This window comes from Camelus ferus, chromosome 13 (assembly GCF_009834535.1).
Source record: "Camelus ferus isolate YT-003-E chromosome 13, BCGSAC_Cfer_1.0, whole genome shotgun sequence".
In the NCBI taxonomy this organism is placed as follows: Eukaryota; Metazoa; Chordata; class Mammalia; order Artiodactyla; family Camelidae; genus Camelus; species Camelus ferus.
Window position 1 is genome coordinate 8,142,358 of NC_045708.1, and position 27,231 is coordinate 8,169,588.

At 55.8% G+C, this 27,231-nt stretch overlaps 1 protein-coding gene across 1 annotated transcript; it reads left to right on the forward strand.

The window, feature by feature from the left end:
• PLOD1 (procollagen-lysine,2-oxoglutarate 5-dioxygenase 1) lies at positions 1 to 25,676 on the forward strand. Its single transcript, XM_014565807.2, has 19 exons — positions 1 to 272; positions 7,213 to 7,304; positions 8,316 to 8,449; positions 8,902 to 9,065; positions 10,172 to 10,284; positions 11,657 to 11,720; positions 12,974 to 13,071; positions 13,954 to 14,055; positions 14,602 to 14,733; positions 16,251 to 16,372; positions 17,422 to 17,526; positions 17,934 to 18,059; positions 18,373 to 18,514; positions 19,191 to 19,304; positions 19,968 to 20,033; positions 20,609 to 20,713; positions 21,946 to 22,092; positions 22,847 to 22,972; positions 24,413 to 25,676. Exons 1-19 carry the CDS (start codon positions 197 to 199, stop codon positions 24,566 to 24,568), a joined length of 2,184 nt encoding a protein of 727 aa, XP_014421293.2. The 5' UTR covers positions 1 to 196; the 3' UTR covers positions 24,569 to 25,676.
• The last annotated feature ends 1,555 nt before the right edge of the window (positions 25,677 to 27,231 follow it).

Below are 27,231 nucleotides of genomic sequence, written 5' to 3' on the forward strand. Positions count from 1 at the left end.
TGGACTCGGGAGGCCGCGGTTCGGGCAAGTCTGCAGGAAACCCTTCCCCCCGGCTGCGCGGCTCGGAGGGGGAGGGGGCGGCGCGACACCGCCTCCGGGGCGGGCCCAGTGCGTGGCAGCGGGATCGCCGGCCCCGTCGCGAAGTTTCCAGCCCGTGAGCGCCGCTGGACCGGCTGGACCTCCCAAGACCCCGGTCATGCGGCCCCTGCTGCTCCTGGCCCCGTTGGGCTGGCTGCTCCTGGCCGAAACGAAGGGCGATGCCAAGCCGGAGGGTGAGGGCCCCGGTCCCAGGGCGGAGAGGGAGATCCGGGGCGGGAGAGGGGATCATGGGCGGGAGCAGGGTAGGGGATCGCGGGTGGGAGGGCTTGTCTGGGGGGCTGCCATCGTTAGGACCGTCTGTACGCGAGGCCTGGACTTCCAAGGGCATCTGGGTTCAGGCTACTTGTCCACTGACTCGCTGGTGACTTGGACAAATCACTTCCCCTCGTAGGGTTGCGGTTCCCACATTCGTGCAGTTGAAGGGTTGAAACAGCCGGAGTTCCGTTCAGTAACCAGAGGGTCGATTAATAATAGCGTTCATAATAATAAGGACGATAGCTCCCATTTATGGAGCACTTGCTGTGGGTGAAGCATCAATCAAGCAGGATGGCAACCTTCCTAAGTGCATCCTTCTATTCCCATTTTCCAGCTGGGCAAACTGAGGCTTTAGAATTTATTCTCTTGCCTAACCTTAGCTTGTGGGCTTTGGAACCAGGATTCACACCTAAGTGTGTCTGGTTCCAGAGCCCACCTGGGAGCCTCTAGGCCTCACAACCATGAGGATGAGGGACCCCTTGGCTGGGCGGTGGGGTGGCTCACATGGAAGAACCATTTGTGCTTTTACCCCTGTCCTCTGTGGTCTGCTCTGCCCCTGCCAGGTAGGTCTTACTCTCTCCAGGTTTCACACGAGGAAACTGAGTCCTAGACAGGCGCAGTGATGGCCCAGGGTTGTCCAGCCTTGGAGTGGTGAGTCCCAGATCTGCTGGACTCCAGGTCTAGTGCCCCGTCTCCTACATCCCCAAGGCAGATTGGATTTCAAAGTGTGTCCCTCTCTCCTGAGCGGGGCCTACTCCCCAGCCCTCCCTGGGCCTCCTGCAAGGCCACCCAATGAGCATCTGGGAGCCCCAGGAGGGCATAGACCGTGGGCAGTCCCAGCGAAGCCACCCATTCCATGGCCCCCAGTTCCTCTTGCTTACCCTCCTAGAGAACCTGGGAGGAAGGCAGGGTAGCAGTTTAGCAGACCCTGTCCAAAGTCTAGCAGTGGTTTTCCCAGATGGATGACCCCTGATGCCAGGAAAAGGGATGGGAACCTCCATTTCTTGAGTACTTCCTTTCTGCCAGATTGTGCCGAAGGCCACATGTCTCTCATGGTGAAGCAGTGGTGCTTGATCTTGTGAGGCTTGGTGATCTAGCCTGCAAAACAGGGGTGATAATACCTCACTCCTAGAGCTCTTACAGGGATTCCGTGGGATGAGGCCTGTTGGTGAGAGTTCAGCTCAATGCCCAACCCATAGAGGCATTTTCTTGCTTGGGCCCAGCGCTGCCAGCTTTCCTGAAGTATCACAGCAGAGCAGTAAGACAGGTCAAAAAATCCAGTGAGGGAGGTACTAAGCACAGAGCTAGGCTGGTGGTGTATGCAAAGGGCCTGTGGTCGGTGTCCAGTTGCTGGCCTTTTTTCCCCCGGACCTCTATTCCCTCTGCATCTGTTGATGTGAGCTCCCTCCACCCCAGAGCATCCCAGGAGAGAAACTTCAGTTGCCCACGATGAAGTCCAGGGAGTTGGAGGGACCAAATTGACGACAAGGCTTCAGGTGCCCTGACTCCCAGCAGATGATGGGAAGGGACAGTAGACACAAGGCAGCCCCCACAGAGGGTGCAGGATTCAGGGTGTTGCTGAGAGAATCCAGGTAAAGCACCTAGTAGATAATCAGCATTCAGAGACAGCGTGTCCGCAGGCACAGGGCTCATATCGGGCTGCTCTCAAGTTGAGCCCCTGTGCTTCCCTTGCTCTGTTCAGACCCTTTTGATACATAAAGAATCATTAGCCTCATTTTGCAAATGAGAAGACAGGCCCTAAAATGTTAAACACGGTCTCAGGTTGCCAAAGCCAGTTGGAGGTGGAGTCCTTGACTGGAACTCAGACCCTCTGCGCATTCATGCAGACCCCTGCCTCTGGATGGGGGGGGTTGTTGCCCAGAGATGCTGCCTGTGGGCGTCTGCCTGACTCTCCCAGACCTGACTGCTTGGGACCCCTCAGCCTGCTGGCCAAGAAGAGAGAGTAGGATGGTAGTTTTCCCGGAGGTCTTGCCCAAGCTGCCCACTGGTGTCAGGAAAGGGGCACCCCAGCTGCCCGTAGAGGCCAGATTCTTCCTTCCCCTGGCTGCACCAGGATGCCCAGTCCAGCATCAGGTGGCTGGGATGGGGCTGACGAGGATTCCACTGGGGCAGGTGCAGGGATGGTGCCATGTGTCCCTTAGGGGCAGAGCAAGGCCTGGAGTGGGGCAGGGGTTTGCTGTGGAGTCTTGGGGCGTGTGGTGGGTGGAGATACTTTCAGTGGCTTGTGCACCCTCATCCAAACACCCAGGATTCGGTACATGGAGAGAAAGATGGACAGCTCTCACTTTCTGGGGGCTCCCAATCTGAGGGGGGGATACAGAGCTCCTCACCCAAGTGGATGCCCAGTCTAGTGGGGGAGATGCAACCCTCTGCTCCCAGAGAGCCCTGTGCCTGATGGAGGAGACATTGCCCTGTTTCATGGTAGCCCCCAGACTACTATGATGGACAGAAAAAGGCCTTCAATAAAGCAGCATCGGAACAAGCGAATTTCCACAGAGCTGAGGGGGTGGGAGAGTCCAGATGCCACATGGTTTTTTTCTCCCTTTTGTAGATGCTTTTAGCTGAGCCCCCACTCTCTGCCTGGGCTCACGCCTTTCTCTGCAGGACTCCATCTGCAGAAGGGGAGGGACCAGCCCGAGCCCAGTGTCTGCTGAGACCTGAGGCTCCCGGGATGGGGATGCCGGCGGGGCTTGGGTGGGGTCCCAGGTGCTGCTGCTCCACAGCAGGAAGTGGAGAGTCAGGGACACCCAGCTGGACGTGTGTGTGTCGGGAGAGGGGAGTCTGAGTGGGAGGCCAGACCTGGGGGAAGGAGGGTTGGCCCTGGCTCTGGGAATCCCCATCTCCTGGCATTCTGCCAGACCCTTGCCTGGCTTCTGTTCTAGCCCCTGGTGGGTGTGGGGGCTGGGGGAGGAGTTTCATTCATTCCCATCTCCCCGGAGAGCAGACCGGGTGTGTCATGACCACGCCTGAAGAGCCAAGGCCACATGCTGACCATCAGCTCCCTGGCCTGGGCCGGTGCTGCTTGGGGAAGGAAGGAGGCGGCATCTGACCGAGCACAGCCGAACCAGGCCTAAGTCCTCAGCCTCATCTCAGGACCCCAGAGAGGTGTCTGCACTACCCCCCAAGTTCCTGGCTCAGCCTCTCGCATCATTCTCTCTCCCAGGAAGGCGCTTCTCTCCATCCCTGCCCCCCCCAGGGCAGCACCTGCCCGTGCACAGCTCCCTCTATTAGGGGAGGGTCCCTATGACAAGAACCCCCCGTGGCCATCACGGCCAGGTGCTGTGCTAAGCCCTTCGCACACCTTAGCTCATTTAATCCTCACCCGAGTCTCTGGAGGAAGGTACTATTGTTATTACTCCCATTTCACAGATGAGGAAGCAGAGGCACAGAGAGGCTGAGTTACTTGCCCAGCAATCTCTCCTTGTCATTCCACTCTGCTGTCTGGTGTATCTCGGCTGACCCTGAATCATAGGTCATCCATCTGGGAAAACCACTGCTGGCCTTTGCACGGCAGGTCAGGAGGGCTGAGAGCCCCAGCCCAGGGCGGCCCGCTGGACCAGACAGAAAGCAGGTGGGCGGGGCCCTGGTGGGCAGGACCGAATCCTCCACGTTGACACCCTGTGGGCCTGTGAGCTGCCCAGAGCTCTGGCTGTGCGGTGAGTTGGGAAGAGACCTCACCGCGTGACTGGAGCCAGGTGCCCAAGCGGGAACGCCTGAAAGAAGGTGGCTGGAAATGCTGGATTCAGTCCGCAACTGGGATTCCCAGCATTCCAGGATGGGGAACAGGGAAGGAGTGAGGTTAAGGGCCTGGGCATTTGAAATTCCAGCTCATTCCCTTCTCACTTCCAGCTTCTATGACAGAGTATTTAGCCTCTCAGTGCCTCAGTTTCCTCACCTGTAGAAGGGGCGGGTAGAAATATCACCTACCGCAGAAGGTGTTGATGGTTAAATTCGATAATGAATATAACAAGTTTCACACAGTGTGTGGCAGCTGGTAAAGGCTTAACAGGTAAGAGTCACCTTCCTACAGTGCTCCTGAGGGCCAGGCAGTGCACACCAGGCCTAAGGTACACTCGGTCCCAGTCCTGGGGAGGGAGAGGGACACCAAGGAAATAGAGATGTGGGCCTGGCCTGGCAAAGGGAGAAGGAGCGGGTTTGTACTGGCTACCTCGTCTGCTGGGTACATGGAGCCTGCACAGGCTGAGAACTGACCAGATAAGGAGATGAGATTAAGGAGGGCTTCCTGGAGGAGGTGGCCTAGGGCCTCTTCAGGGGAAGGAGCAAGTTTTGCAGTCAGGATGAGGGAATGGCTTCACTGAGGCAGTTCTTGGGGGTATTGAGAGATGCTGCCAGGGTCCCTTGGCAGAGGGGCCTGCCTTGAGTTCTCTTGCTATGAACCCCCTCCCAGGCCTCTGCATTGGAACCCAGAGTCAGAGGACTGGGGGTGGATTGGATCAGAGGTTTCCAAATGTGGCTGACATCAGAAATCACCAGGGAAATGTAGGAAAAATCCAGACTTCTGGGTCCATCCCAGGCTTTCTGGCCCTGGGGCTCGGGAGTCTGGATTTCACACCCTCTCCTGTGGTGCTGATATACAGGCAGGGTTGGGACCCTCTGGCCTGGGTGACTTTGTGGGGTCCTTGGCCAGGAAGGTGGGTGTGGTGTTGCCCAGAGAACCCAGGATTTGTTAAGGCCCCATTGTGAGCACCTGGCAGGAAAACCAAGCAGAGACAGGCTGGGGAGGGGGAGCTGCAGGGGCATGTGGGAAGGGTCTGGCATGGCCTGTGGCACTCCCCTCCACTTCACTGGGCAGTCTCTCTAGACAGATGGAGACAGATGCCTGGCCACCATCCCAGGCCTCGGCAGTATGTGCAGAGGTTAAGAGAGGGGACGCCGGGTGCAGGCGTCTGTGTCCAAACACGGTGCTGCTGCTTCCTGGCTCCCTCGGGCAAATTACTCATCGTGTCTGAGCCTTGGCTTCCTAACTTCCTCTCCCCATCTGCCTGCCTTCAGGAGCCCTGATCCAATGGAGAATCCAGAATCTCATAGATGCACACGCTGGCTTTTTCCATCCATGAAATGTGACACTCTTCCTGTCCCCAGTAGCCCCTGTTGTCGACAAGAGGGCCTGAGTTGGAGCCCTGGCTCTCCTCACCTGGGGCAGACTTAACCATCCCGGCAGCAGTTGGGGGAGCCCTTCCCCAAGTGTGAGCAGCTCCCCTCTTTCCTGGACCCCAGGGTCAGATGGTGAGGCCACTCCTCTCCACACCTGCCTAGTGAACCCACCGCTTTCTGTTCCAGGTCTCCAGGCCCACCCCCAGCAGATTCTTGCCAATCCTGGCTGGGCCACCTGGCACCAGCCCCTGCTCTGGGACTGAGAGCCTGCCCCTCGGCTCAGCCAGTGCTGCCAGACTGGACCCCTTTGTTCTTTTAGCCCAGGCTTCTCCTGACTTCCTGGGGAGGTGGGCTTGGGAGGGCATTACCTGCCTGTGCTGGCCTGGCCACTTAGTGGCTCTCTTCACCCTGAAGAATGTTAAGTCCTGGACCCCAGGGAAGTAAGGCTCACCCAGTGAAACAATATGGGTGCTGCAAAGTGGAGTCTTGCCTCTGAGGGCAGGAGAGAGGTCAGGAGAAATCCGAGAAGGCTTCATAGAGGTGGTGGCAGGGAAGAAGTAACACTGGCCTTGGGACCTGGAAGACGGTTAGAGAATGGACAGAGAGGGGAAGCCCTGGCAGGAGGGAGGGGCCTGGCAAGGTGAGATTCTTGCCTGGAGGAGGGTCCACTCTGTGGAGGGAATGAGTATGTTACTAGGCCAATCAGCAAGAGCCTTGAATGCCAGAGCAAGGCATTTGCCTCTCACTAATCAGCACCAGTAATAGCTCTTAGCATGTGCCAGCATCCCAATAAAGATTTTACAGGCCCACTCTCATTGCATTTAATGCCAGCAGCCCTGGGAAGTAGGTACTGTTACTATCCCTATTTTACAAGGGGGAAACTGCAGCTGAGAAAGGTCAAAGACTTACCTTACCCAAGGTCACACAGTTGGTAAGGAGCAGAGCTAGGAGTTTAACCGGGCCAGCTTCAGAGCCTTTACTTCTCAGGGAACACAGCCTCAATGTGTGGTCTGGGAGGGGCTTCCCCAGGGCTTCCAGAGATGCCATCTGGGGAGTGCTTCCAGCAGGTTCTAGTGTAGAGATGAAACCACACTACAGAGCCCAGAGTAGTCCTTTGTTAAAAAGGTAGCAGGGCTGCTCTGACCAAAGGCCAGGATTTCAAGTCAGTTTCCACTCCAAGCCAACTCTTACTGGTTCTCACAGTTTGGGGAGAATCCAAGGCCAAGTGAGGCTTAGCAAGAAAGTCTGTTAGCAATTGATTAGCAATGTCTACCCTGAGTGCAGGCATGGAGAGTGGTGGTTGTCCCTGGGCTAATGTCTGATATTGGCCAGAGAGGTCCTGCTGGTGGTCAGCATTCAGAGCGAATCTTTTCCTCTGCTCCTGTGGGAGGCCAAAGACCCCTAAATCCAGAGAGACCAAGCCCCACAGTGCAAGGTGCAGACATCTCTGCTCTGTGTACTTCCTGCCATGTTGGTCAGTTACCAGGTAGACAGAGCCCTGAAGGAGATTGGGAGACCCAGGTTATGTCTCAGCTCTGTCATTAACCAGCTGAGCGATCTTAGGCACATCCCTTCCTACTTGGGCCTTGGGCCCTTGTCTGTAATGTTGACAGGATGACATATCCTGTGGGATTTGACACATCCCACTGGGCACACTGATCACTCCTGCTGTCATCTCTCTTCATCCTCCGTTCCGTTCACCATGCCCTCCTCTGTCCCTAGACAACCTTTTGGTCCTTACGGTGGCCACCAAGGAGACTGAGGGGTTCCGACGCTTCAAGCGCTCAGCCCAGTTCTTCAACTACAAGATCCAGGTAAGGGGCTCCCCAGGTGGGGTAGAGATAGCCAAGGGGTGGTGGAAGAGTCCAGGAGCTGGGTGTCTGCCTTTCCCAAACTGACCTGGGGCCACAGGGAAAGCTGGAAAAGCAAGATGGGAAGAACATAAGCAAAATCTCCGAGGTACTGGAGATGGAGGGTGTGGGAAGGTGAGACTGGAGAGAGATGTGGGAGTGCTCATGTTAGTCTGCATAGGACTGTCCTGGGGACATGTGGCTAGTTTAGAGGGTGGGGACCTGGAGATCAGCATTTCTACAAATCCTCCCCCCAAGTGATTCTGGGTTGCCCTAGTGTCCTGTGGGGCTGAGCCTTGCAGGGAGACATTCCTCCATTTAGCTAAGTGTGCTGCGTGTGTCAAGTACAGTGGTGGGTGGGCACTGGGGTCAGAATGATGGACAAGACAGATGATGGCACTGCCTACACAGCTTGCAATTTGGTGGCTTTGAGACAGAAAGAACGTATATTTGTTCACATGAATGAGGGTTTGAAGCTGAGGGCTGCTTCAGGCATAGCTGGATCTAGGAGTCCAAGCAGCATGGTAAAGGCTTTGTCTTTCCCCCTCTAGGCCCTGTTTGTTTTTATTTGCAGACATGCTCTCTCTACATGGTGGCGTGATGACCAACAGCCCCAAACCCACATGTCGCAGACCCACATGCCCCAGCTTCTCAACCTCAGACCAAGAAAGCCTTTCCTTAGTTTTAACAGAACAGTCCCAGGGAAGACTCTGATTGGCCATACTTGGGTCACATGCTCAAGCTCACGGCTGTGGGAGAGAGATGGGGACACTCTGACTGGTCAGCTGTGATTACATGACCGCACCAGGAGCCTGTTCAGTCTCACACACATCCTCGAATGGTTTCCCCATGGGAAGGGGAGGAGGGGCTGGACAGACGGAAGCAAAGATGTTCACAGCCCAGGTGGGGGTGGAAATATAGCTGGCCAGATTTTTCCTTTACCAAAAGCCCATGTTAAGGGGCCTTTCTCTGCAGGCACTGGGCCTAGGGGAGGACTGGCATGGCGAGAAGGAGGCATCGGCAGGCGGAGGGCTGAAGGTTCGGCTGCTGAAGAAAGCCCTGGAGAAGCACGCAGACAAGGAGAACCTGGTCATTCTCTTCACAGACAGGTAGGCGGCTGGGGGCTTCCTGGACTGGGCCCTTCAGCTGAGAGATAGAATATTCTAGAATGAGGCCCTCCCAGGACATGAGCGATGAGGGAGGATCACTCTAGCTAAGGGTGCCTACAGTTTTAAGAGGCCTGTAAACCCCAGAAAAGACCCTCTGGTGTGGCCCATTCCTAATCTTCATAAAAAGATGGGTTGGGGGGCCTGCCCAAGTGTGGTGAGCTGTGCTTTGAGTGTGAGACAGGCATGGATTTTGGGGACCATCTCTCTGCCCAGGGAGTGGGTGGAAATGTGGCTGGCAGGGCAGAGATGACAGGGCAGATCTGTGTCCCAGATGTGGCCCAGGGCTGGCGTGGGAGGTTTGGAAGAGCCTTGATCTGGGTCTCCTGACTGTGCCCTCCCTGAGCCACTGCTCACCTCGGCCCCACCCCGTCTTCTCCCGGCTCTGGCCACAGCTACGACGTGGTCTTTGCCTCGGGGCCCCGAGAGCTCCTGAAGAAGTTCCGGCAGGCCAGAAGCCAAGTGGTCTTCTCCGCCGAGGAGCTCATCTACCCGGACCGCAGGCTGGAGGCCAAGTACCCGGTGGTGTCCGACGGCAAGAGGTTCCTGGGCTCTGGAGGTGCGGAGCCTGGGTGCAGAGTGGGTGGGGGGGCTGGGCAGACTCCAGCGGGGTCCATCCACTGCCTTTGTGAGGATCCCCCCTTGCTTGACATCCTGTGTCTAACTGGTCCTGCACAGTGTCCTCAGTAGAACTCCTGATTTTCTAACCCTTACATCTACTCCCCTGCGACCTTCCATATCTCATTAAACAGCCCTCTGTCTGCACAGGGCAAAACAGGGAGTCACCCCTGATTCCTCCGTTGCCTTCCCCCCACCAATTTGAAAGATCTCTGGAATCTGCCCTCTCATGTCCACACCCACTGCCACCGCCTCACATGGCCCCTGGCATTGGCAGTCGTTCCTAACTGCTCTGCCAGCCTCCATCCTCACCCCCTTACCCCTTTCCAGTCCATGTCCACCCAGCAGCCAGGTGCGAGTCCACACACCTCACTCAGTGGCTTCCCAGTGCACAGAGAATAAAATCCCTATTTTACTCTGGATTCCTCTGTGCGGCCACGGAAGGGGGATCCGCCCCCAGCAGCCACGTTTCCCCATTGGCCGAGAGAGTCAGTGCAATCCAGATGGCCTGGCCCTGGCCCAGGGGTGGGGTGTCCCCTGAGCCAGGGCCCTCCCTCACTGCCACCTTCTCCCTTCTCTCTTCTCTCTCCGTTCTGCACTGTAGCCAGGGAGCTGTGTGGGCTCTACCCTCTAAACCCTCCTGTACTGTGTGACCTTGGCCCAGCCTCTTTCCTTCTCTGGGTCAAATTTCCCAGATAACTGCAGAAATGGGACTCCAAGCCTATGTCCCACCAGCCCTGCTCCTCTGGGCTCCTAGTCTAATTCTTTATTCACCTGTGTGGTGCCCAGGACCTGAGCTGGCGCAGCTTAATGGGTACCATTGATTTTTCTCTCTGGGCTCAGTGGGAACTTGTCACCAAGTGGCATTAACTGGCAGGCTGTTTCCAGCCTATAGACATTGCCTCCCCTCAATCCAGGAGGACTTCTGAGAGGAGACAGGGCTTCTGCGTAAAGAATGGAAGGTAGATGGGGTAGAGGCTGGGAAGAGGCCCCTGGCTTAGGGGCCAGAAGCTAAGTATCTGTTTCTTTGTGTCCCCTGACCCCTAGGCTTCATTGGTTATGCCCCTAACCTCAGCAAACTGGTGGCTGAGTGGGAGGGTCAGGACAGCGACAGCGACCAGCTCTTCTACACCAGGATCTTCTTGGACCCAGAGAAGAGGGTGAGAGGCAGGGGTGTGCGGCTGAGGAGTAGGGGTGGGGCTGGACCAGACTGCACTGGGAGCAGCCCTCCTAAGCCTGACCCCCAGGTTGGGCATTGATATTTCATTTATCTATTCTTCCATGCACTCATTTACTCAGCAGGTATTTATCAAGTGTCTGTTGTGTGTGAGGTACTGTCAGCTGTAGGGCAGGGATATGGCGGTGAACAAGACAGCTGGGCTCTCTGCCCCCTCGAGTAGGGGAAACAGAATTTACAGCCTCATGTCAAGTGGTGATGAAAAGGAACTGACAGGCTGAGCTGCTCCTGTCCCACCCTGCCTGAGGGGTTCCTGGGGGCTGATGAGATCTTGGCTGGACCTGGGCCCCAGAAGCCAGGCATCTGAGCCTGTCTTGAGGCAAGGATCATTGAGGGGACTGGAGGTGGTAGACCAGTGTACCCAAATCCAGCCAGTGTTCTCTGGGCAGGCAGGAGAAATTTAGGGAGCCCTCAGGGGTCAGTATTTCTGGATTCTGCCCTGCTAACCACCCACCCCAACCTCCATCTATACTTTTGCCTGTGTGACCTAGGGAAAGTCACTTCCCCTCTCTGGGCCTCGGCTTTTATTATCCATGAAATAATGAAGTAAAGCGGTTGCCTGTGCAGTGGTAGCTATGAACTTGATCTTTTTGTTGACTCAGTCCTTCCTCCTCCTTCCCCTTTGCCTCCAGTCCCATGGCTAGCAGAAGCCCACAGTCTAAAATATAAAAGTGGAGCTACTCCCTATGGGATGAGCACTGGGCCTAGAGTCCCACTTGCCCTTCGTCAGCCTGGCCTAGGGCTCCATGAGACACAGTCCGATCTCAAGAGGCAGCATTGTGCAGCGAACATGGACCTCAGGACCAGGCTACCTGGGTATAAATGCCAGTTTAGCCAGTTACTAGCTGTGTGACTCTGGGCAAGCTACTCAACCTCTCTGTGCTTTGTTTTTGAATCTGTAAAATGCAGTGATGATAGTACTTTCTCATAAGGATGTTGTGTAGATTCGATTAATTAAAGTATGTGGAATACTTAGAATAAGTGATTGGCACAGAGTAATTACTAGCCAGGCATTTGTTATGATTACAGCGCTTGTTGTTGTAGCTGAAACAGCTGTTTCCTTAGATTCCTTCCAGTTCTGAGAGTCCCTGGTTCCGTGAATAGAGCCACTAGACCAGTAGACCCCAGGGGCTTGGCCACGGGCTGGCCTTCCCAAGGCTCCCCGCTGCCTTTAGGTGACAGGGCAAAGTGGGTGTGGGGAGAGGAAGTGGCAGGAGTAAGAGGGCGCGCTCCCCATCCTACTCTTACTGTGACCCCACAGCTTCTACTTAGGGTTGGGGCCCTTTTTCCTGCAGGAGCGGATCAATATCACCCTGGACCACCGCTGCCGTATCTTCCAGAATCTGGATGGAGCTTTGGGTGAGTAGCCCCCACGAAGAGGGGGATCTTGAGAGGTTGGTAGAAAAGAGATGAGGATTCCAGGCAGGGCCTGAGCCAAGGAGGTTCCTCGTCTCCGGGTCCCCAGAGACCACCTGGATGTCCTGGAGGCAGAGCTGTGTCTCTCTGGGGGTGGAGAAAGGAAGACCAAGAGGTCAGTCCAGGGCACCAGGCAAGGAGGCAGCTGCTCAGCCTGGGAGGAGCTGAGTGGTGCACTCACAGGTACCCGCCCCCTGCCCTGCATCCCTGGTCCTTACAGATGAGCCTGCTTCACCTCCTTCCCCTGTCCTGCCATCTCCCAGGGCTGGGGCAGGGGGTTGATGAGTGACTTGGGAAGCAGAGAGGCCCCTTGGCCCTTGAGACCACAATGTTCTTGTCCTGGTCCCAAGTCCGTAGCTGGTGACGACATTGCTTTGCCACTCTCTTGTTGGGTGACCTCAGGCAAGACACACACACATCCCTCGGACCTGTTTTCCCATCTTTAGGAAAGAGAAGTTGATTGGTGTTTTCATGGGGTCAGTGGACCCCTTTGAGCACCTGAAGACACTCTGGCTACCCTCCTGGGAAGCTGCGGAAGCATCGCACCCTTTGGCCTATAGGTTCTGGGAGTTGGTGAATCTCTGTTAAGAAGCTGAGTCCAGATCACTTCTTGGAAGGGCCAGGAGCTTGCACAGAGGGGCTCCTTTTACTTGAGCACCCACCACAAAAGGCCTCCCTCCCCAGCATCTTCTCAAGCCTCTGGGAAAACGCCCTTCTCTGCTAATTTTATGATTGTCGAACAAAGCAGCTTCCTACCCGCACTCTTACGTGCAGACTAACTGGGTCAGAGCTTGGGTATTGAGACCCCACTGCAGGGGCTCCCTCCACAAGGGCAGGAATTGTCCCTGCCCTGCCCGGGCCTCCCCGTGGGGCTGAGCTGTACCTGGAGCTGGGATGGTTCAGGTCTTCACTTGCTCTCATCCCCTGCTTCCAGATCTAATAAGGAATCACAACAAACAATGGGGGTTGCCTTGGATTCTGTGCTCGCCATGTGCCAGGCATGGTGCTAAGTGCTCACTGGACACAGAATCCTCCCACTCTGGCCCCCATTTTACAGATGAGGAAACTGAGGCTCAGAGCCGTGAAGTGACTACGCTGGGGCCACGCCCTATTCACTGGGGGAGAGCTGGGATTTGAGTCCAGTCTGTCAGCCTGTGGACCTGATGCTGACAGGTCTGTGCTTGTCTGACCCCCAGATGAGGTCGTACTCAAGTTTGAAATGGGACAAGTGAGAGCGAGGAACCTGGCCTACGACACCCTCCCGGTCCTGATTCATGGCAATGGGCCCACCAAGGTACAGAGGGGCTCCAGCCCCCCAGGAGAGTGGGAAGCAGGCGGTTAGGAGCACACCTGACTGTGCTCTCAGTGTGACCCCACAGCCTCTCCTTGGGGTCAGGGCCACCCTCCTGGGACCTGCTGCCAGATCACTGCTTCTGACCTCACATCTGAACTGAGCATGGCACCTTCTCTTTTTATCGTGGTGGTCCATGATGCCCTGTCCATCTCTGCTGACCACAGAAGAGGCTGTTGTCCCCACCCAGTCCAAAGCTGGGCTGCCCTGAGTCATCCGTACTCTGTCACCCCGGGGCAGACTAGTTTCTACATTCAACAAACATTTATTGAATGTTTGCACCGGGGCATGAGGCATAGGCAGCCTCGAACAGGACAGACAGTTCCCTGTGCTCCTGGGGCTCCAGAAGGGGCCAGGGTGCAGCCAGACCTAACCTGCCCCTGGGGAGCTGGCCCCCTGGATCCTGGCACACATCTCCGAGTGTGGTCCTTAACCACCCTCATCAGAATCACGTGGGCGGAAGGAGAAGGGGAGCATCTTAAAATGCAGATTTCCTGACACCACCCAAGAGCTGCTCAGTTGGAATATCTGAGGGGTTGGTGCCCAGGAATCTGCATTTTACAAGCTCCGAGGAGATCCAAAGATGCAGAAGCACCAGAGCGCTGAGTCCTCCCTCGGCCCTCGCTCAGAGCAGCTTTGGTGATCACCGGGGGGACGAACACGCTCCCCAGGACCCACCCAAAATAAAGCCACATTCCTGCCCACTTAGGGGTGGCAGAAGGCTGGGGTTTGGGCACACCAGGGGCCTTGGGAGATGTGACTTGGTGGTTGCGGGGGTTGAGGGAGGCTGGCCTGGTTCTTCTCAGACCCCTAGTCTCCTGACAGCTGCAGCTGAACTACCTGGCCAACTACATCCCGCGCTTCTGGACCTTCGAGACGGGATGTGCCGTGTGTGACGAGGGCCTGCGCAGCCTCAAGGGCATCGGGGTAAGGCTGTTGGACACCGGGGGCTCCATCCCTTGGGAGTGGGGGAGGTTGGAGGATTTTGGAAGAGACTCTGTTGTCCTCCCTGTCTGGGGTCCCATCCTCCTCCCCACCCAGGCACCTCCTCCTGGAAGCCTTCTCAGACCACACATGGCTCCAGCTCTCTCCGATGCCTAAGTTCCCGTTTCTTCCGCCTGGTCGCTCAGGCTCTCCTGCAGCCCTCTTCCCCATGACCCTTTCTCCTCATTTATGGCCCACTTCAAACTCTGTGCCAGCCCGGCTCTCCTGACAGTGTGCCATCAAGCAGTCCTTGCTCCAAGTCTGGGCTCACGCTGCTCCCTGCCCTGAGCAGGGACAGCTTCTTGTTGCTTCCCGACCAGTCCCTGCCTCTGTCCACCTGCACATCCTGCTCGGAGCGCGCCAGCCCAGGCCCCTTTCCTGCTAAGTCCACACGCCTCTGCTCTGGAGTCCTCAGGCCACCCTAGGGGCTCGGCTGTGGCGCAGTGGCCGGACATGGCCGGACTCCTGTGCCGCCCTCTCCCCACGCAGGATGAGGCTCTGCCCACGGTCCTGGTTGGCGTGTTCATCGAACAGCCCACGCCGTTCCTGTCCCTGTTCTTCCAGCGGCTCCTGCGCCTCCACTACCCCCGGAAACGGATGCGGCTTTTCATTCACAACCATGTGAGTAGCAGGCACTCGGTGGGGTCGCTCTGTGGCTTGGGCCAAGGGCATAGCCCCTCAAGATGCCCTGACTCCGCTGAGGAACTGACTGAACTGGGTTATCTGGGCCAAATGGAAGTGGGAATTGGGCTCTAGACCCAATCACGGGGTTGACTGTGGAGTCAGACTGGCTGGGTTTGAATCCCAACACCACTGCTTATATTGGCTGTGTGCCCTTGGGCATGTTACTCAACCTCTCTGGGCTTCAGTTTTCTCGTCTATTAGATAGGGTTAATAATAGTGCTGGCCACACAGAGCTGCTGCAAGGGTTAAACTGTTGACCTGTGAAGCACATGGAAGAGTGCCAGGTGCATAGGAAGCACATAGTAGGTACTTTTAGCCGATGTCATTCTCATTGTTTCCCCCAGTCTTTCCTAATTTGATCTTGTGATAGTCAAATTGGTTTTCATTCCTTGAGTACCTTCTGAGGAATCAGGGAGGGCCCTGAGGCCTGCTGCTCTGTGGGGAGCGGGCCTGGATTCAGCATTCCTAGCTCTGTCCCTTGTCGGCCTCTCCCTCCTAGCTGGGTAAAGTCCCACCTCTCAGCTTTTGCTAGGAGAAGCCAGGTATGCTCTCCAAACCCTTCCTGTCGTCAAGGCTTCTTGTCTTCCATGGCGTTTTCTCAGCTGCCCCATCTAGGGTGACCCGTTTCTGAGACCTCTCGGTCCTGCCTGTCTGCACCCCACTCCCTGGGGACCTGTGGTCCCGCACCCGGCTCTGCCTGTGTCACAGACGTTCACTCAGCTGTGCCACCTGGAAACCGGAGAAGGGTATAGGCCCTGCCCTTAGAGGCTCCCAGCTTCCCCGGAGACATCAAACCTCATGTCCACGAACTGTGACTTTGCGTAGGAATAGAGAACCGTTGCAGGTAGTCTTTGAGGACCTACTTTGTGCTATGTCTGACTTGTTGATGCCTGACAGTGACCCAGTGAGGGAGGCACGATCGCCCTCCCATTTTACAAGGGAGGAAACTGAAGCAGAAATAGGTGAAGTGACTTGTCCAAGGTCAAGCATCCAATCAGCAGAGCCAGGCTTCTCTCTGAACCCTGGGTTTGTTTCTGAACACCTTGCTCTTTCTGCTTTCCCAGGCAAGGGGCTCCTGGTATAAACTTGTTTTTCAAAGCATTATCTGAGGATCACCTGGAGAGTTTTATAGTAAAGCAGATCCCTGGGCCACACCCCAGATCAGCAGAATCACCAACTCTGGATGTGGGGCCTTCGGGGTTAGGGGTGCTATCCAGGTGACAGAAGTTCTTAAGAGGCCTCTGGGCCCGGCCTGGTCAGGGGAGGATGGTCAAAGCATGGCCAGGAAGGGCACTCCAGGCAGAAGGTCTGGTGTGGGCCAAGTTCTGGAGATAGGAAAGTAGGTGGCCAGGGATGTGCCAGGGATGATGGGGGCTGGGCAGCCTGCAGTAGTGGAAGGTGCCGTGGTCCCTGTGGTGGAGCTTCATCTTCACCCTCATCCCCCCCACCCCCAGGAGCAACACCACAAGGCTCAGGTGGAGCAGTTCCTGGCAGAGCATGGTGGCGAGTACCAGTCCATGAAACTGGTGGGCCCAGAGGTGCGGGTGGCGAACGCCGATGCCAGGAACATGGGCGCGTGAGTTGGCTGGGGGGCCATGGCTGGGGGGCCGTGGTATCAGGAGCACCAGGTGGGAAGATGGAAGTTCAGGAGGCTGTGTGGTCTCCAGCCCCTCTCTGGGCCTCTGTGTTCCTATTTGTCAAATGGGGAAAAGTCTGTCCTGCCAACCTCAGGACTCCTAGACAGAGCTAAGCAGTGTCCTTTGGGTTCAGGAAGCAGGAGAGAGAAAGAGGACTGGAGGGCCAGAGTAGATATATGTTGACAATTAAAGGAAAAAGTCTCTGATTTTTTTCCCTTTGTTATTAAAACAAACGGATAATTTGTGTTGACTGTAGAAGAGTTAGTACCGATCAGAGGTTAGCAAAACTTTCTGTAAAGGACTACATAGTAAATCTGTGTAAATTGGCTTTGTGAGCTCAGCCTCCACCACTCAAGCTCGGCTATTGCAGCATTAATGACCTGTGGCTGGGCTCCAGTAACATTTTATTTATTGACACTGAAATCTGAATTCCAGATGATGTTCACGTGACTTCTTGTGATTTATTTTTTCCCCAGCCATTTAAAAATGTAAAACCATTCTTAATTCATGAGCCATGTGAAATCAGCCAGGAGGCTGGATTTGGTCTGTGGACCATAGTTTGCTGAGCCCAGCACCAGATCAACAAAAAGAATATCGATTTTTAAGGCTTTTGGTCCAAGTTACCAAACTGCCCTCCAGAAAGGCAGAACCAGTTTACCCATGGCCCTGGGCAGTCTAGGGGCCTGTCTGTGGGCCTGCTCTCCCCAGTACCAAGGTTTTCAGGGCACTTAATAACCAGTGTCCAGGCTCTGAGTCTTTGTTTTGACAGCCTAGCAGCCCAGGGGTTGGGTCTCAGAGTTGGGAGGGACCTTCGAGGCAGCTGGCCCCAGCCCGCACCAGGCCAGCCTGAGTTCTCTAAAGACCGTTGGCTGGTACCTGGTGTTCATAGATATGGGTGGCGGTGGAGAGTGCAGGGTAGCTCTGGGATCCTGGGTGGAGAGGCTGCCCAGAGCCCCAGCCCCGCTGACCCTGCGACCCCTGCCTGCAGGGACTTGTGCCGGCAGGACCGTGGCTGCACCTACTACTTCAGCGTGGATGCCGACGTTGCCCTAACTGAGCCCAAAACCCTGCGACTGCTGATCGAGCAGAACAAGTGAGGCTGTGGGTGGGCTGCAGCCAGGCCTCCGGGCCCCAGCACCGCTCAGGATAGGCCTGGGCCCAGGCCCGGGGTGCGAGCCCTTCACCTGCCTTTCCTCTCCTCCTCCGCTTTGGCCTCACCTATTACCTGGGGCTCAAGCTGGCCTGGCTACCTTGTCTTGGTTTGGTCCACGATGTTCCCCACCTCCTGGCTACAAGCCCCAAGCCGTCACTCCCCCCACCTCCTGTAACCCTTCCCCTGCTTTCCTGGTTGCCCTATGGGAGGGAGCGGACCCTGCTCCAGGCCCTGCCCCAGGGAGGTGCTTGCAGGATGAAGGCTCTCTCCTCCCCTTCCCCATACCTAGATCTGCCCCAAACTCTCTGTGGGCAGAGGGGCTCCCACTGAGATGCTCCCTTCCTCAGGAACGTCATCGCCCCATTGATGACCCGCCACGGGAGGCTGTGGTCAAACTTCTGGGGGGCCCTGAGTGCAGATGGCTATTACGCCCGCTCCGAGGACTACGTGGACATCGTGCAGGGGCGGCGTGTGTGAGTACCAGCAGGATTGGAGCACCCTTCATCTGTCTTCCTCCTGGCTTTGAAGCACCACCCTCCCTAGTATTCCCGTCTTTGTTGCCCTCAAATTCCTCTGAACTGAAGCAAGAAAGACTGCAGTCAGACGCACAGAAGGACTTCCTGACAATTATCCTGGGTCCATGTGTTGAGGGTAGTAGGGGAAGCAAATCAGTACTGTCCTATCCTCCCAGCCTGTGACTTTCCCCTCCCTCTGACCCCTGACTCCCACCCTATGACCCCCTCACCGTCACCCACGTCACCCTCCACCTTGCTTTCTCTCCCTTAGCGGGGTCTGGAACGTGCCCTACATCTCGAACATCTACCTGATCAAGGGCAGTGCCCTGCGGGCTGAGCTGCAGCAGACAGACCTATTCCATCACAGGAAGCTGGACCCTGACATGTCCTTCTGTGCCAACGTCCGGCAGCAGGTCAGCCTGGGCTGTCAGAGGAGGCCCCATTGATGGGGAGGATGGGCTACTTGTCGCCATAGGCCCTGGAGCTTCTGAGATCTTAGCAGGGATGCTCAAAGGCTGCCAGGCCCTGGTGGGAGCACTTGGGGCACCGGGCATCAGGGCTGGTCCTCGGCGTCTGTGGGAACATGTTAGCGGACCCAGTTTTCACATCATCTCTTTTATTTACATTTTTGACAGAGCCTAAAGAAAACTAAACTTTCTACCTAAAACTAAATTCTCTGCCTTTTCTCCAAGTAATGTGCCCAAAAGATACCCTTACCCTATCCCTGGGCCCCACCCTGTGTTATTTTGTGGTTATTTTGATTGATTGATTGATTAATCGTATTTTAAATGTGGCAGCAGGATGGTGTTTCCCCTGTGCCCACAACTACAACTCCAGAATCAGAACGCCATCCTTTTCTTTTGCACGTTCATTCTTTCATTCCTGTTCAGTCCTCTAGGAAGCCTTCCCTGATGGCACCCCCATTGTCAGGCCTGGGCCAGGCACTGGGGAGATGGGGTGACCCACACCCAGTTCCCTGATCTTATGAACTCGAATGTGGTAGGCAGAGGAGGCTGTGGTCCTTCCTGACCCCCAGGGGGGTGTCCTGGGTGGGGGGAAGCTTTCTTCCATCCGGCCTGCTCTCCCCAGGATGTGTTCATGTTCCTGACCAACCGGCATGCCTTCGGCCATCTGCTCTCCCTGGACAGCTACCAGACCACCCACCTCCACAACGACCTCTGGGAAGTGTTCAGCAACCCCGAGGTGAGGCCCTGGGTGGGTGGGCATGGGTGGGAGCTGAAGGGACTGCAGTGATCCTGTGGCCTGAGGTGCATCCCTCTCAGAGCACGACCATGGCTGGTACCCCATGGGCCCCCTGCTTCCCTCCGCCCAGGGGCGCTTGTAAGGCAGGACTTGTAGGGAGAGGGGAGAGTCTCCAGAGGCAGCGCCATCTGGTGGAGGAGGGACCGGGAGTCAGAGGCTTAGGTCTGTGGCCCAAAAGCTGTGACTTAGTTGAGACTCTCCACCTTTGGGGCCTCGGTTTTCTTAGCTCTAAAATGGATACACTGCCCTAGCCTGCCTCACCTCCGAGGGTGATGTGATGATCAGGGGAGAGCAGAGTGGTGACATTGTGCTGATGTGGATGTGGGCACATACCTGCAGGCAGACCTGTACACACCTGCACACCTGTATACACACACGTGCAAACACCCCCTCCTGTGGGCACACTGTGCCCAAACGGCTGGCATGACCCAGTGGGCATAGGCACATACCAGCTCCTCCAGGCACGCGTGCACCCACCCACACTGCATGGGGCTGGGGGCGGGCAGAACCCTCTCTTGGAGCAGCCCATGCAGCAGAACAAGGGGTGAGCCCCGCTGGTCCAGGCCTGGCCTGAGGACCCCAGCTCGCCGACCTTTCCCGCAGGACTGGAAGGAGAAGTACATCCACGAGAACTACACCAAGGCCCTGGCGGGGAAGCTGGTGGAGACGGTAAGGGCTGGGCGCCCTGCAGGGGATGGGAGCTGGCTGGCCTGGAGGGGGAGGAGGCGCCTTTCTGTGCTCTGGCAGTGCTTGGGGCGAGGGACTGGGCAGTGGGGTGGCCCCCTCCCCCTGTTGGCACGTTCCAGCTGGAGCCTGCAGGGGTCTTGGGGGCCTGACGCTCTTTGCTGGCTGGCGCAGGAAAGAGGAAAATGTCCCCAGACATCATCTCAACTGGACCATGGCCAGGAGTGAGAAGCAAGTGCTTCTCTGCTTCCCCTGGAGCCTCTGCTCCCTTGACACACACATCCCATTCCTGGCCCCAGCCCTGGCAGCTCTGTGACCTTGGCTGAGAAGGGCCGGCTCTGAGCTCTGCCCCTTCCTCCCTTTGGCTCACTGAGCCCCTGCTCAAGCTCCCTGGAGACACTTGTGGGGCACTCGGAGGACTCACAGGCCTGGGTGTGGGACTGGGGATAGACCACACGAGGGGTCTTGCCTGCAGTGGGTTCTGTGGACACCCATGGGGGCAGGGGGAGGATGTGGTGGTGCCACTCTGGACCCTGTGACTGAGTCCCCACCCTCTCCAGCCTTGCCCGGATGTCTACTGGTTCCCCATCTTCACGGAGACGGCCTGTGACGAGCTGGTGGAGGAGATGGAGCACTACGGCCAGTGGTCTCTGGGAGATAACAAGGTGGGAGCCCCGGACGCCTAGACTGGGACGGTGGGGAGGCTGCCCCTCCACCCATGCCCTGCTCTGGGCTCTTTTCCTGGCAAGCCAGCCAGACTCCCTGGGACTCTAGATGGGGGTGCTGGCAGGGGTGCCTGAGGCACTTAGGAGTAGAGGGATTGGAAAATGGGATGGAGTGTTGGTCCCTGAGCTGCCATTGCTGCTGGATGACTGAGCTGCCTTCATCTTAAGTTGCTAGGTGTCCAGTTCCTGATTTGTTATTAGAATGATTTAGCTTCCTCCCCCCAGCTGGGCGTGGAAATGGGAAAGGAACGAGCAAGTGTGGGATAAGGAAGAATTAGGAAGCGACATCAATGTCAAGTTCACCAGACAGCAGAACCAAGTGGCATGATGGATGTGAGAGGCAATCCAGTGCCTGAAAGAGGCAATTCATACCTGCCCTCACCTTGGAAAGTTCAGGAACCATTTTTAAAGGCACATGCGCCCCTAGGCTGTGTACTTCGGAGCCTGGCTAGCCTTTGGGCTGGCAGCTGGTCTAAGCATGGTTCTAGTTACTGCCTGATCTACACACTTGGTGGCTGATCTCATCTCCAGAGCTCAGTACCTTGCATAGTCCACGTGTGGTGTCTGGTGAACCCTTGTGCTCCGGTGACCAGGCCCGCCCTGGGACACTAGTGCCCCAGCTAACGTGTGGCCCTTGTGCTGTGTAATGAATCACCACGAAGCATGTTTTATCAGCTTAGAACAGCACCCACTTCCCATCTTCCAGTTTCTGTGGGTTGGGAGTCCGGTAAGTCTTAGCTGGGTCCTCTGCTCAGGGTCTCACGAAGCTGTAGACATGGTGTCAGTGGGGATTGGGGTCTTATCTGAGGCTTGGGGGTTCCTTTTCCAAGCTCATGTAGCAGAACTCATTTCCTTGCAGCTGCAGAATTTCAGGCAGCTGGTTTCTTCCAGGCCAACAGGAGAGAGTCTCTCTCTTCAAGATCCTCCTTTAAAGGGCCCACCCGGGATAATCTCCCTTTTGATCGACCCAAAGCGAACACACAGGCTTCATTAATTAATTACATCTGCTGAACATCTCCACCCTTGTCCTGTAACCTAACCTTATCCCTCATATTGTTCACAGGTCAAAGGGAGGAGATTAGACAGAGGCTGTACACCAAGGGGCTGGGATTTGAGGGCAAGAGGGTCCATCTTAGAATTCTGCTTACCACACTCTCCGTGGTCACTTCCAGGACAACCGCATCCAGGGTGGCTACGAAAACGTGCCGACCATCGACATCCACATGAACCAGATCAGCTTCGAGCGGGAGTGGCACAAGTTCCTGGTGGAGTACATCGCCCCCATGACGGAGAAGCTCTACCCAGGCTACTACACCAGGGTGGGCGTGCCTGGGGTGCAGCCAGGATGAGGGCAGGGAGTGAGGGGTGAGGTGGGGGGCATTCCTGGCTTGGGGGAGAGGTCTGAATACTTGGTGTCAAAGAGTGAAGCCTCCTCCCATCAGGTGTGAGGTGGGGCCTTGGGAGGCAAGGCGTCTGGGGCACTGGGGAGCCACTCTGCCTCTGGCCTCTGACTCTCCCCTTGGCATCCTTCTCTGTGTACTTAAATCCTGCTTCATTGACTCCTAGGCCAGCCCACCAAACAAGCTCCTGGTCAGCTGGCCAGCGTGCCCAGTCCTGCCCTCGGCTTCTCTTCAGCTCCCTCACACGTGTATCCATTGACGCCTCTTTGGCTTTTGCACGCCTTCCCTCACTCAGTCACCTCCTTGTGTACACGGTTTTCTCCAAAAATCTGCTTTGAATGTGCCTGGGCCCTGCCCTCAAGGAATCACCAGCCAAAAAGGGTTGTGAGGATTAAGTTAATTTCTTCCTTCTTCCCCTCTCTTCTCCTCTCTCTCTTCCAACTCTTCCTTCACCTTCTCCCCTTCCTCCCCTCCCTGTCCTTCCCTTTCTCCGCACACTTTAATTGAGGCCCTTCTTTGTGCCAGGCACTGGAGAACACGGGGTAAGCAGACTTGCCCTCACGGCCGACATTCCAGCTAGTGGATGAGGGGCCCCTTCTGTGCACCCCCGCCTTTCCTGGCCTCCAGGGTCCGCTCTCTAAGCTGTCTGTCTTGTCCTGCTTCCTTGGCACAGGCGCAGTTCGACCTGGCCTTTGTTGTCCGCTACAAGCCTGACGAGCAGCCCTCTCTGATGCCACATCATGACGCGTCCACCTTCACCATCAACATCGCCCTGAACCGGGTCGGGGTGGATTACGAGGTGAGCAGGGGTCACCCTGGGCCAGAGGTGGGCAGAGGGGTGGGCTGTCTGGGGAGCAGCTCAGGGGTGGTTGAGGCAGAGGGGCCCAGAGAGAAAGGGTGTCAGGTCCATGGGGAAGGCTTCCTGGAAGGGGTGGGTTCAGAGCACAAGCTGGTGGGAGGGAGAGGGCTTGAGCCACAGCAGGGCAGGGGAACAGGACATCTGGGGCCAGACTGCCCGGACCTGGGTCCTGCCTGCCCCATCACCAGCTCTGTGTAATGGGTCAACAGGCACGTTTCTTAGCATCTCAGTTTCCTCATATCTTAGATGGGAAAGCCTAGAGTGCCCTCCATAGAATGGCTGTGACAATTACATGAGCTCATCCAGCTAACTGCTTACATAGATGCATATTAAGTACTCAAGGATTGATAGCTATTAGTAATAAAAAGTTTAGGGTTTTCCTCATTCTTGAAAGTAAGAAGGCAGCTTTGGGAATGTCAGTGCAGTGTTAGTCTAGGTGTGGGGCATAGGCTTGTGGCCAGATGGGAGGCCTGGGGAAACCAGGAAGACGTGAGGATGGATTGGGAGCAGTTCTGTGGGGCCTCAGGGCCCCAAGGAAGGCCTGTAGGTGTCATCGGCCAGCGAGCCAGTCATTCATTCATTCATTTACTCATTAAGCTACTATTTTCTAAGCTTTTTGGAACTCAGTCCTGGCACGGTGAAAGACACCAGTAAAAACACTGATCATTTTTAGAGAGTTTACAATGCATCAAGGGTTCATATAGGGGATGATTTTGCCTCTCCCCCAGGGGAACACTGGCAATATTCAAAGGCATTTCCGATTGTCACAACCATGGGGGTGCTACTGGCATCCAGTGGGTAGAGGCCAGGGATGCCCAGGACCACCCCCCATAAGAAAGAATTATCTGGCCCATGGTGGTGATAACTGTACAGCAGTTTGGATGTACTTAATACCACTGAACTGTACACTTAAAAATGGTTATGATGGTAAAGTTTATGTGGTGTGTATTTTACCACAATTAAAAAAAAAAAGAGAGAGACTTATCTGGCCCAAAATGTCCATAGTGCTGAGGTTGAGAAACGCAGCCCTAAGCTCTTACTTGTATCATCTCATTTAATTCTCACAATTAAATGTGCAGTTTAATTTTCCAGAAGGGGAAACTGAGGTTCAGGTTGGTCACAAAGTTAGTGAAAGATGTAGCCGACACTGGCCCAGTGCTGCTTGGCGCCCAGGCCGGTTCTCCTGGTCCCTTGCTCTTTGCGGAGGGTCTTCCTTACCTTAGGCATCTAGTGGCCGTCACTCCACAGGGCATCCCCAGGCAGGCTGTGCTGAGGGCTGCCTGGCTGCGATGGTTCAGAGGGAAGGATTGGTGGAGGGGGCAGTGTCCAATGGGGGAACTGGCACTTCCTGTGGGGGAATTGACACTTCCTGTCTCCCAGGGCGGAGGCTGTCGGTTCCTGCGCTACAACTGCTCCATCCGAGCCCCACGGAAGGGCTGGACCCTCATGCACCCTGGGCGACTCACGCACTACCACGAGGGGCTCCCCACCACCAAAGGCACCCGCTACATCGCCGTGTCCTTCGTCGATCCCTAATTGGCCAGGCCCAGCCACCTCGGACCTTTTCCTCTTCATCAACAACCACTGCCCAGCAGCCTCTGGGGCCTGGGGGTCCCAGGGAAGGGTCCAGCTGCCGGACTCTTGACCTCTCATTGCTCTTGGAGCCACCATCGGAGAGACTGGACCTGAGCCACAGACCAGAGGCGGAGCACACCTCCTGGGCTGGGGATTTCCTGGTGCTGTGGACGCAGCCCCGAGAGACAGTGTTCACTTTCACTGCTTTGTCGCAACTCATCCCTTCCCACCCATCTTCCTGGAAAACCCAGTCCCACTCTCTCTGCTTCTTCCAGGGGGCAACACTTGAGCAGAACAGGGGCTGACCCAGCTGCCCAGAGAGACTCCAGGGGTAAGAAGCCATGCCCTGGAGCTTCTCCCAGGTGGAGCTGCAGCCCCGGGGACTGCAGGATTGTCACCAAGACCTGGATCAGACTCAAGTCCCCATGCTGACTGAGGGACAGCTGAAGCCCCTTCCTTCCTGGCTCCTATCACGAGAGCAAAACTCTGTCCCTTGGAGACAGTGACTCAGAAAACCTCCCGGGAAACAGGAAATGCATTGATGCCACAGCTCCATCCTCTGCTGGACCTGTGCTGGGGGGTGGAGCAGGAAGCGCTGTGTCCTCACACTGCACTGCATCACCCTGTCCTGGGTGCCTCTGAAGAGAAGGACAGACAGTCAGAAACAGGAGAGTCTCTATTAAAGGTCATTCAAACCACTGAGTGGGAGATGCTGCGGTGGGTGGGTGTGCACATGTCAGGGTGGATATCTGGAGGGAGAGGTTTTAATAGCCCATGATTGGCAAGGAAGGCCGTGTCAGCAGGCTTGGTGACTTGTGTATCCCACACCCAGTCACATGTGAACTCTGTGTCATTTGTATATTTCATAAACCCAATATGGGAGCCAAGCCCCACTACCTGGGGCGCACTGTCATCTCTCAAGATCCGAATCAAGTGTCACCTCCTCTGAAGCCTTGGCTGACCACCCTTCCTGCAAACATGAACATCAGGAAACGGAGAACTTCTGGACAGACTCTTGTAGTACCCCTAGCACTTCGGGGCATTTATCAATAATAAGCGCTAAGCTCTATCCATCCCTTGCTGTGGGCTGGGCATCGTGCATGTCAGGTGCTCCACACACAGTCCACTGGGTAGGGGCTAGGATGGCCTTTTTATAGATGAGTCATGTAGGCTTGGAGAGGCCAGATAATTGGCTTAAAGTTGCACAACAGTTAAGAGACAGGGATTTGAATATGATTTCAGTAGAAATCTGGTTCCTGCACCCCCAGGCACTCTGTAGTCAGCGGTGGAAACAGAAAGAGCCAAGGGCGGTTCACTGCGGACTCAGTGTCAGAAATGCCTGATGGCTGTAAGAACAGCTGTGGGGAGCAGGAGGGACCAGTGGCTTGTGTAGCACAGTGCCTCTCACCAGAGGGGCATTCGGCAATGTCTGAAGGGATTTGGGTTTGTCACAACCTGGGATAGGGGTGGAATGCTCCTGGCACTTAGGAGTAGGGGCCAGGGATGCTCTTAAATATCCTGCAAGGCACGGGCACTCCATGCCCCCAAACAAAGTACTACCCAGCCCTGGATACCAGCAGTGCCGAGACTGGGAAGGCTGCCAGCAGATGCCATTCAAGCTGGGCCTGAGATGGAGAGGAGGTTTCCAGTGGGCAGAGAGACACTCCAGGTCAGGGGCTGGAACCAGCAAGGCTCAGGTGGGATCTGAGAAGCAGGTTAGCTGGTGTGGGTGGTGGGGAGGGGGTCAGATTGCAAAGCCCATTTTCCCAGGTTAAGGAGGAGTTGGACTTTATTTAATTGGAGTCATTCAGGAGTCTTGTGTATGTGTTCTCAAGATAAGTTTTTTGGTTTTATTTTTATTTTGGGGGGAAGGTAATCAGGTTTATTTTTCTTTCTTTCTTTCTTCCTTCCTGCCTTTCTTCCTTCCTGCCTTTCTTTCTTCCTTCCTTCCTTCCTTCCTTCTTTCCTTTCCTTTCCTTTCCTTTCCTTTCCTTTCCTTTCCTTTCCTTTCCTTTCCTTTCCTTTCCTTTCTTTAAAATGGAGGTACTGGAGATTGAACCCAGGACCTTGTGCATGCTAAGCAAGCATTCTACCACTGAGCTATACCCTCCCCCTGATACATTTTTATTTTTTCAATTGACCCACACTAAATTCAGACAGCACAAATCTTAACCCCTTTCCCATCTCTCACCCTCAGCTTTCCAGTTCTCTCCGGAAGTGATCATGCCTAATCTGTTTCTTGGGTGTCCCTTCTGAGCTGATCTGTGCTATAGTGTGTGTGCGTGTGTGTGTGTCTGTCTGTCTGTCTTAGGGTTGTTTTTAAGTGTTACCTTTTTCTTATGTCAAGTGCAATTCCTGTCCACTGTGGAAAAGTCCAGCAAAATAGAAATAGGTAATGTGGAAAAGATGTCCTGTGATTGCACCCCAACCCTGCCCTGCATCCTCATAATAACACTGTCAGCCGAGCTGGGGGAGCCTTGTCATTGGGGGCCTCACAGCTTGAAGCCATGTTTCAGAGAGAAAGTGGCGTGCTGAGGGGAGGTCAGACTAGAAGGCTGGGAATGGATTCCAAGGCTCCTGTGGCAGCCCAGGCAAGTGGCCAGCGCCTGGGCCAGAGCTTATGG

Bases quoted from the DNA above. Each gene is read 5' to 3' on its own strand.
- PLOD1 (XM_014565807.2), top strand. From the start codon at position 197: ATGCGGCCCCTGCTGCTCCTGGCCCCGTTGGGCTGGCTGCTCCTGGCC. The intron at 10,285-11,656 runs GTGAGAGGCAGG...TTTTTCCTGCAG, and splicing joins TCTTGGACCCAGAGAAGAGG to GAGCGGATCAATATCACCCT. The intron at 22,093-22,846 runs GTGGGCGTGCCT...TCCTTGGCACAG, and splicing joins ACCCAGGCTACTACACCAGG to GCGCAGTTCGACCTGGCCTT.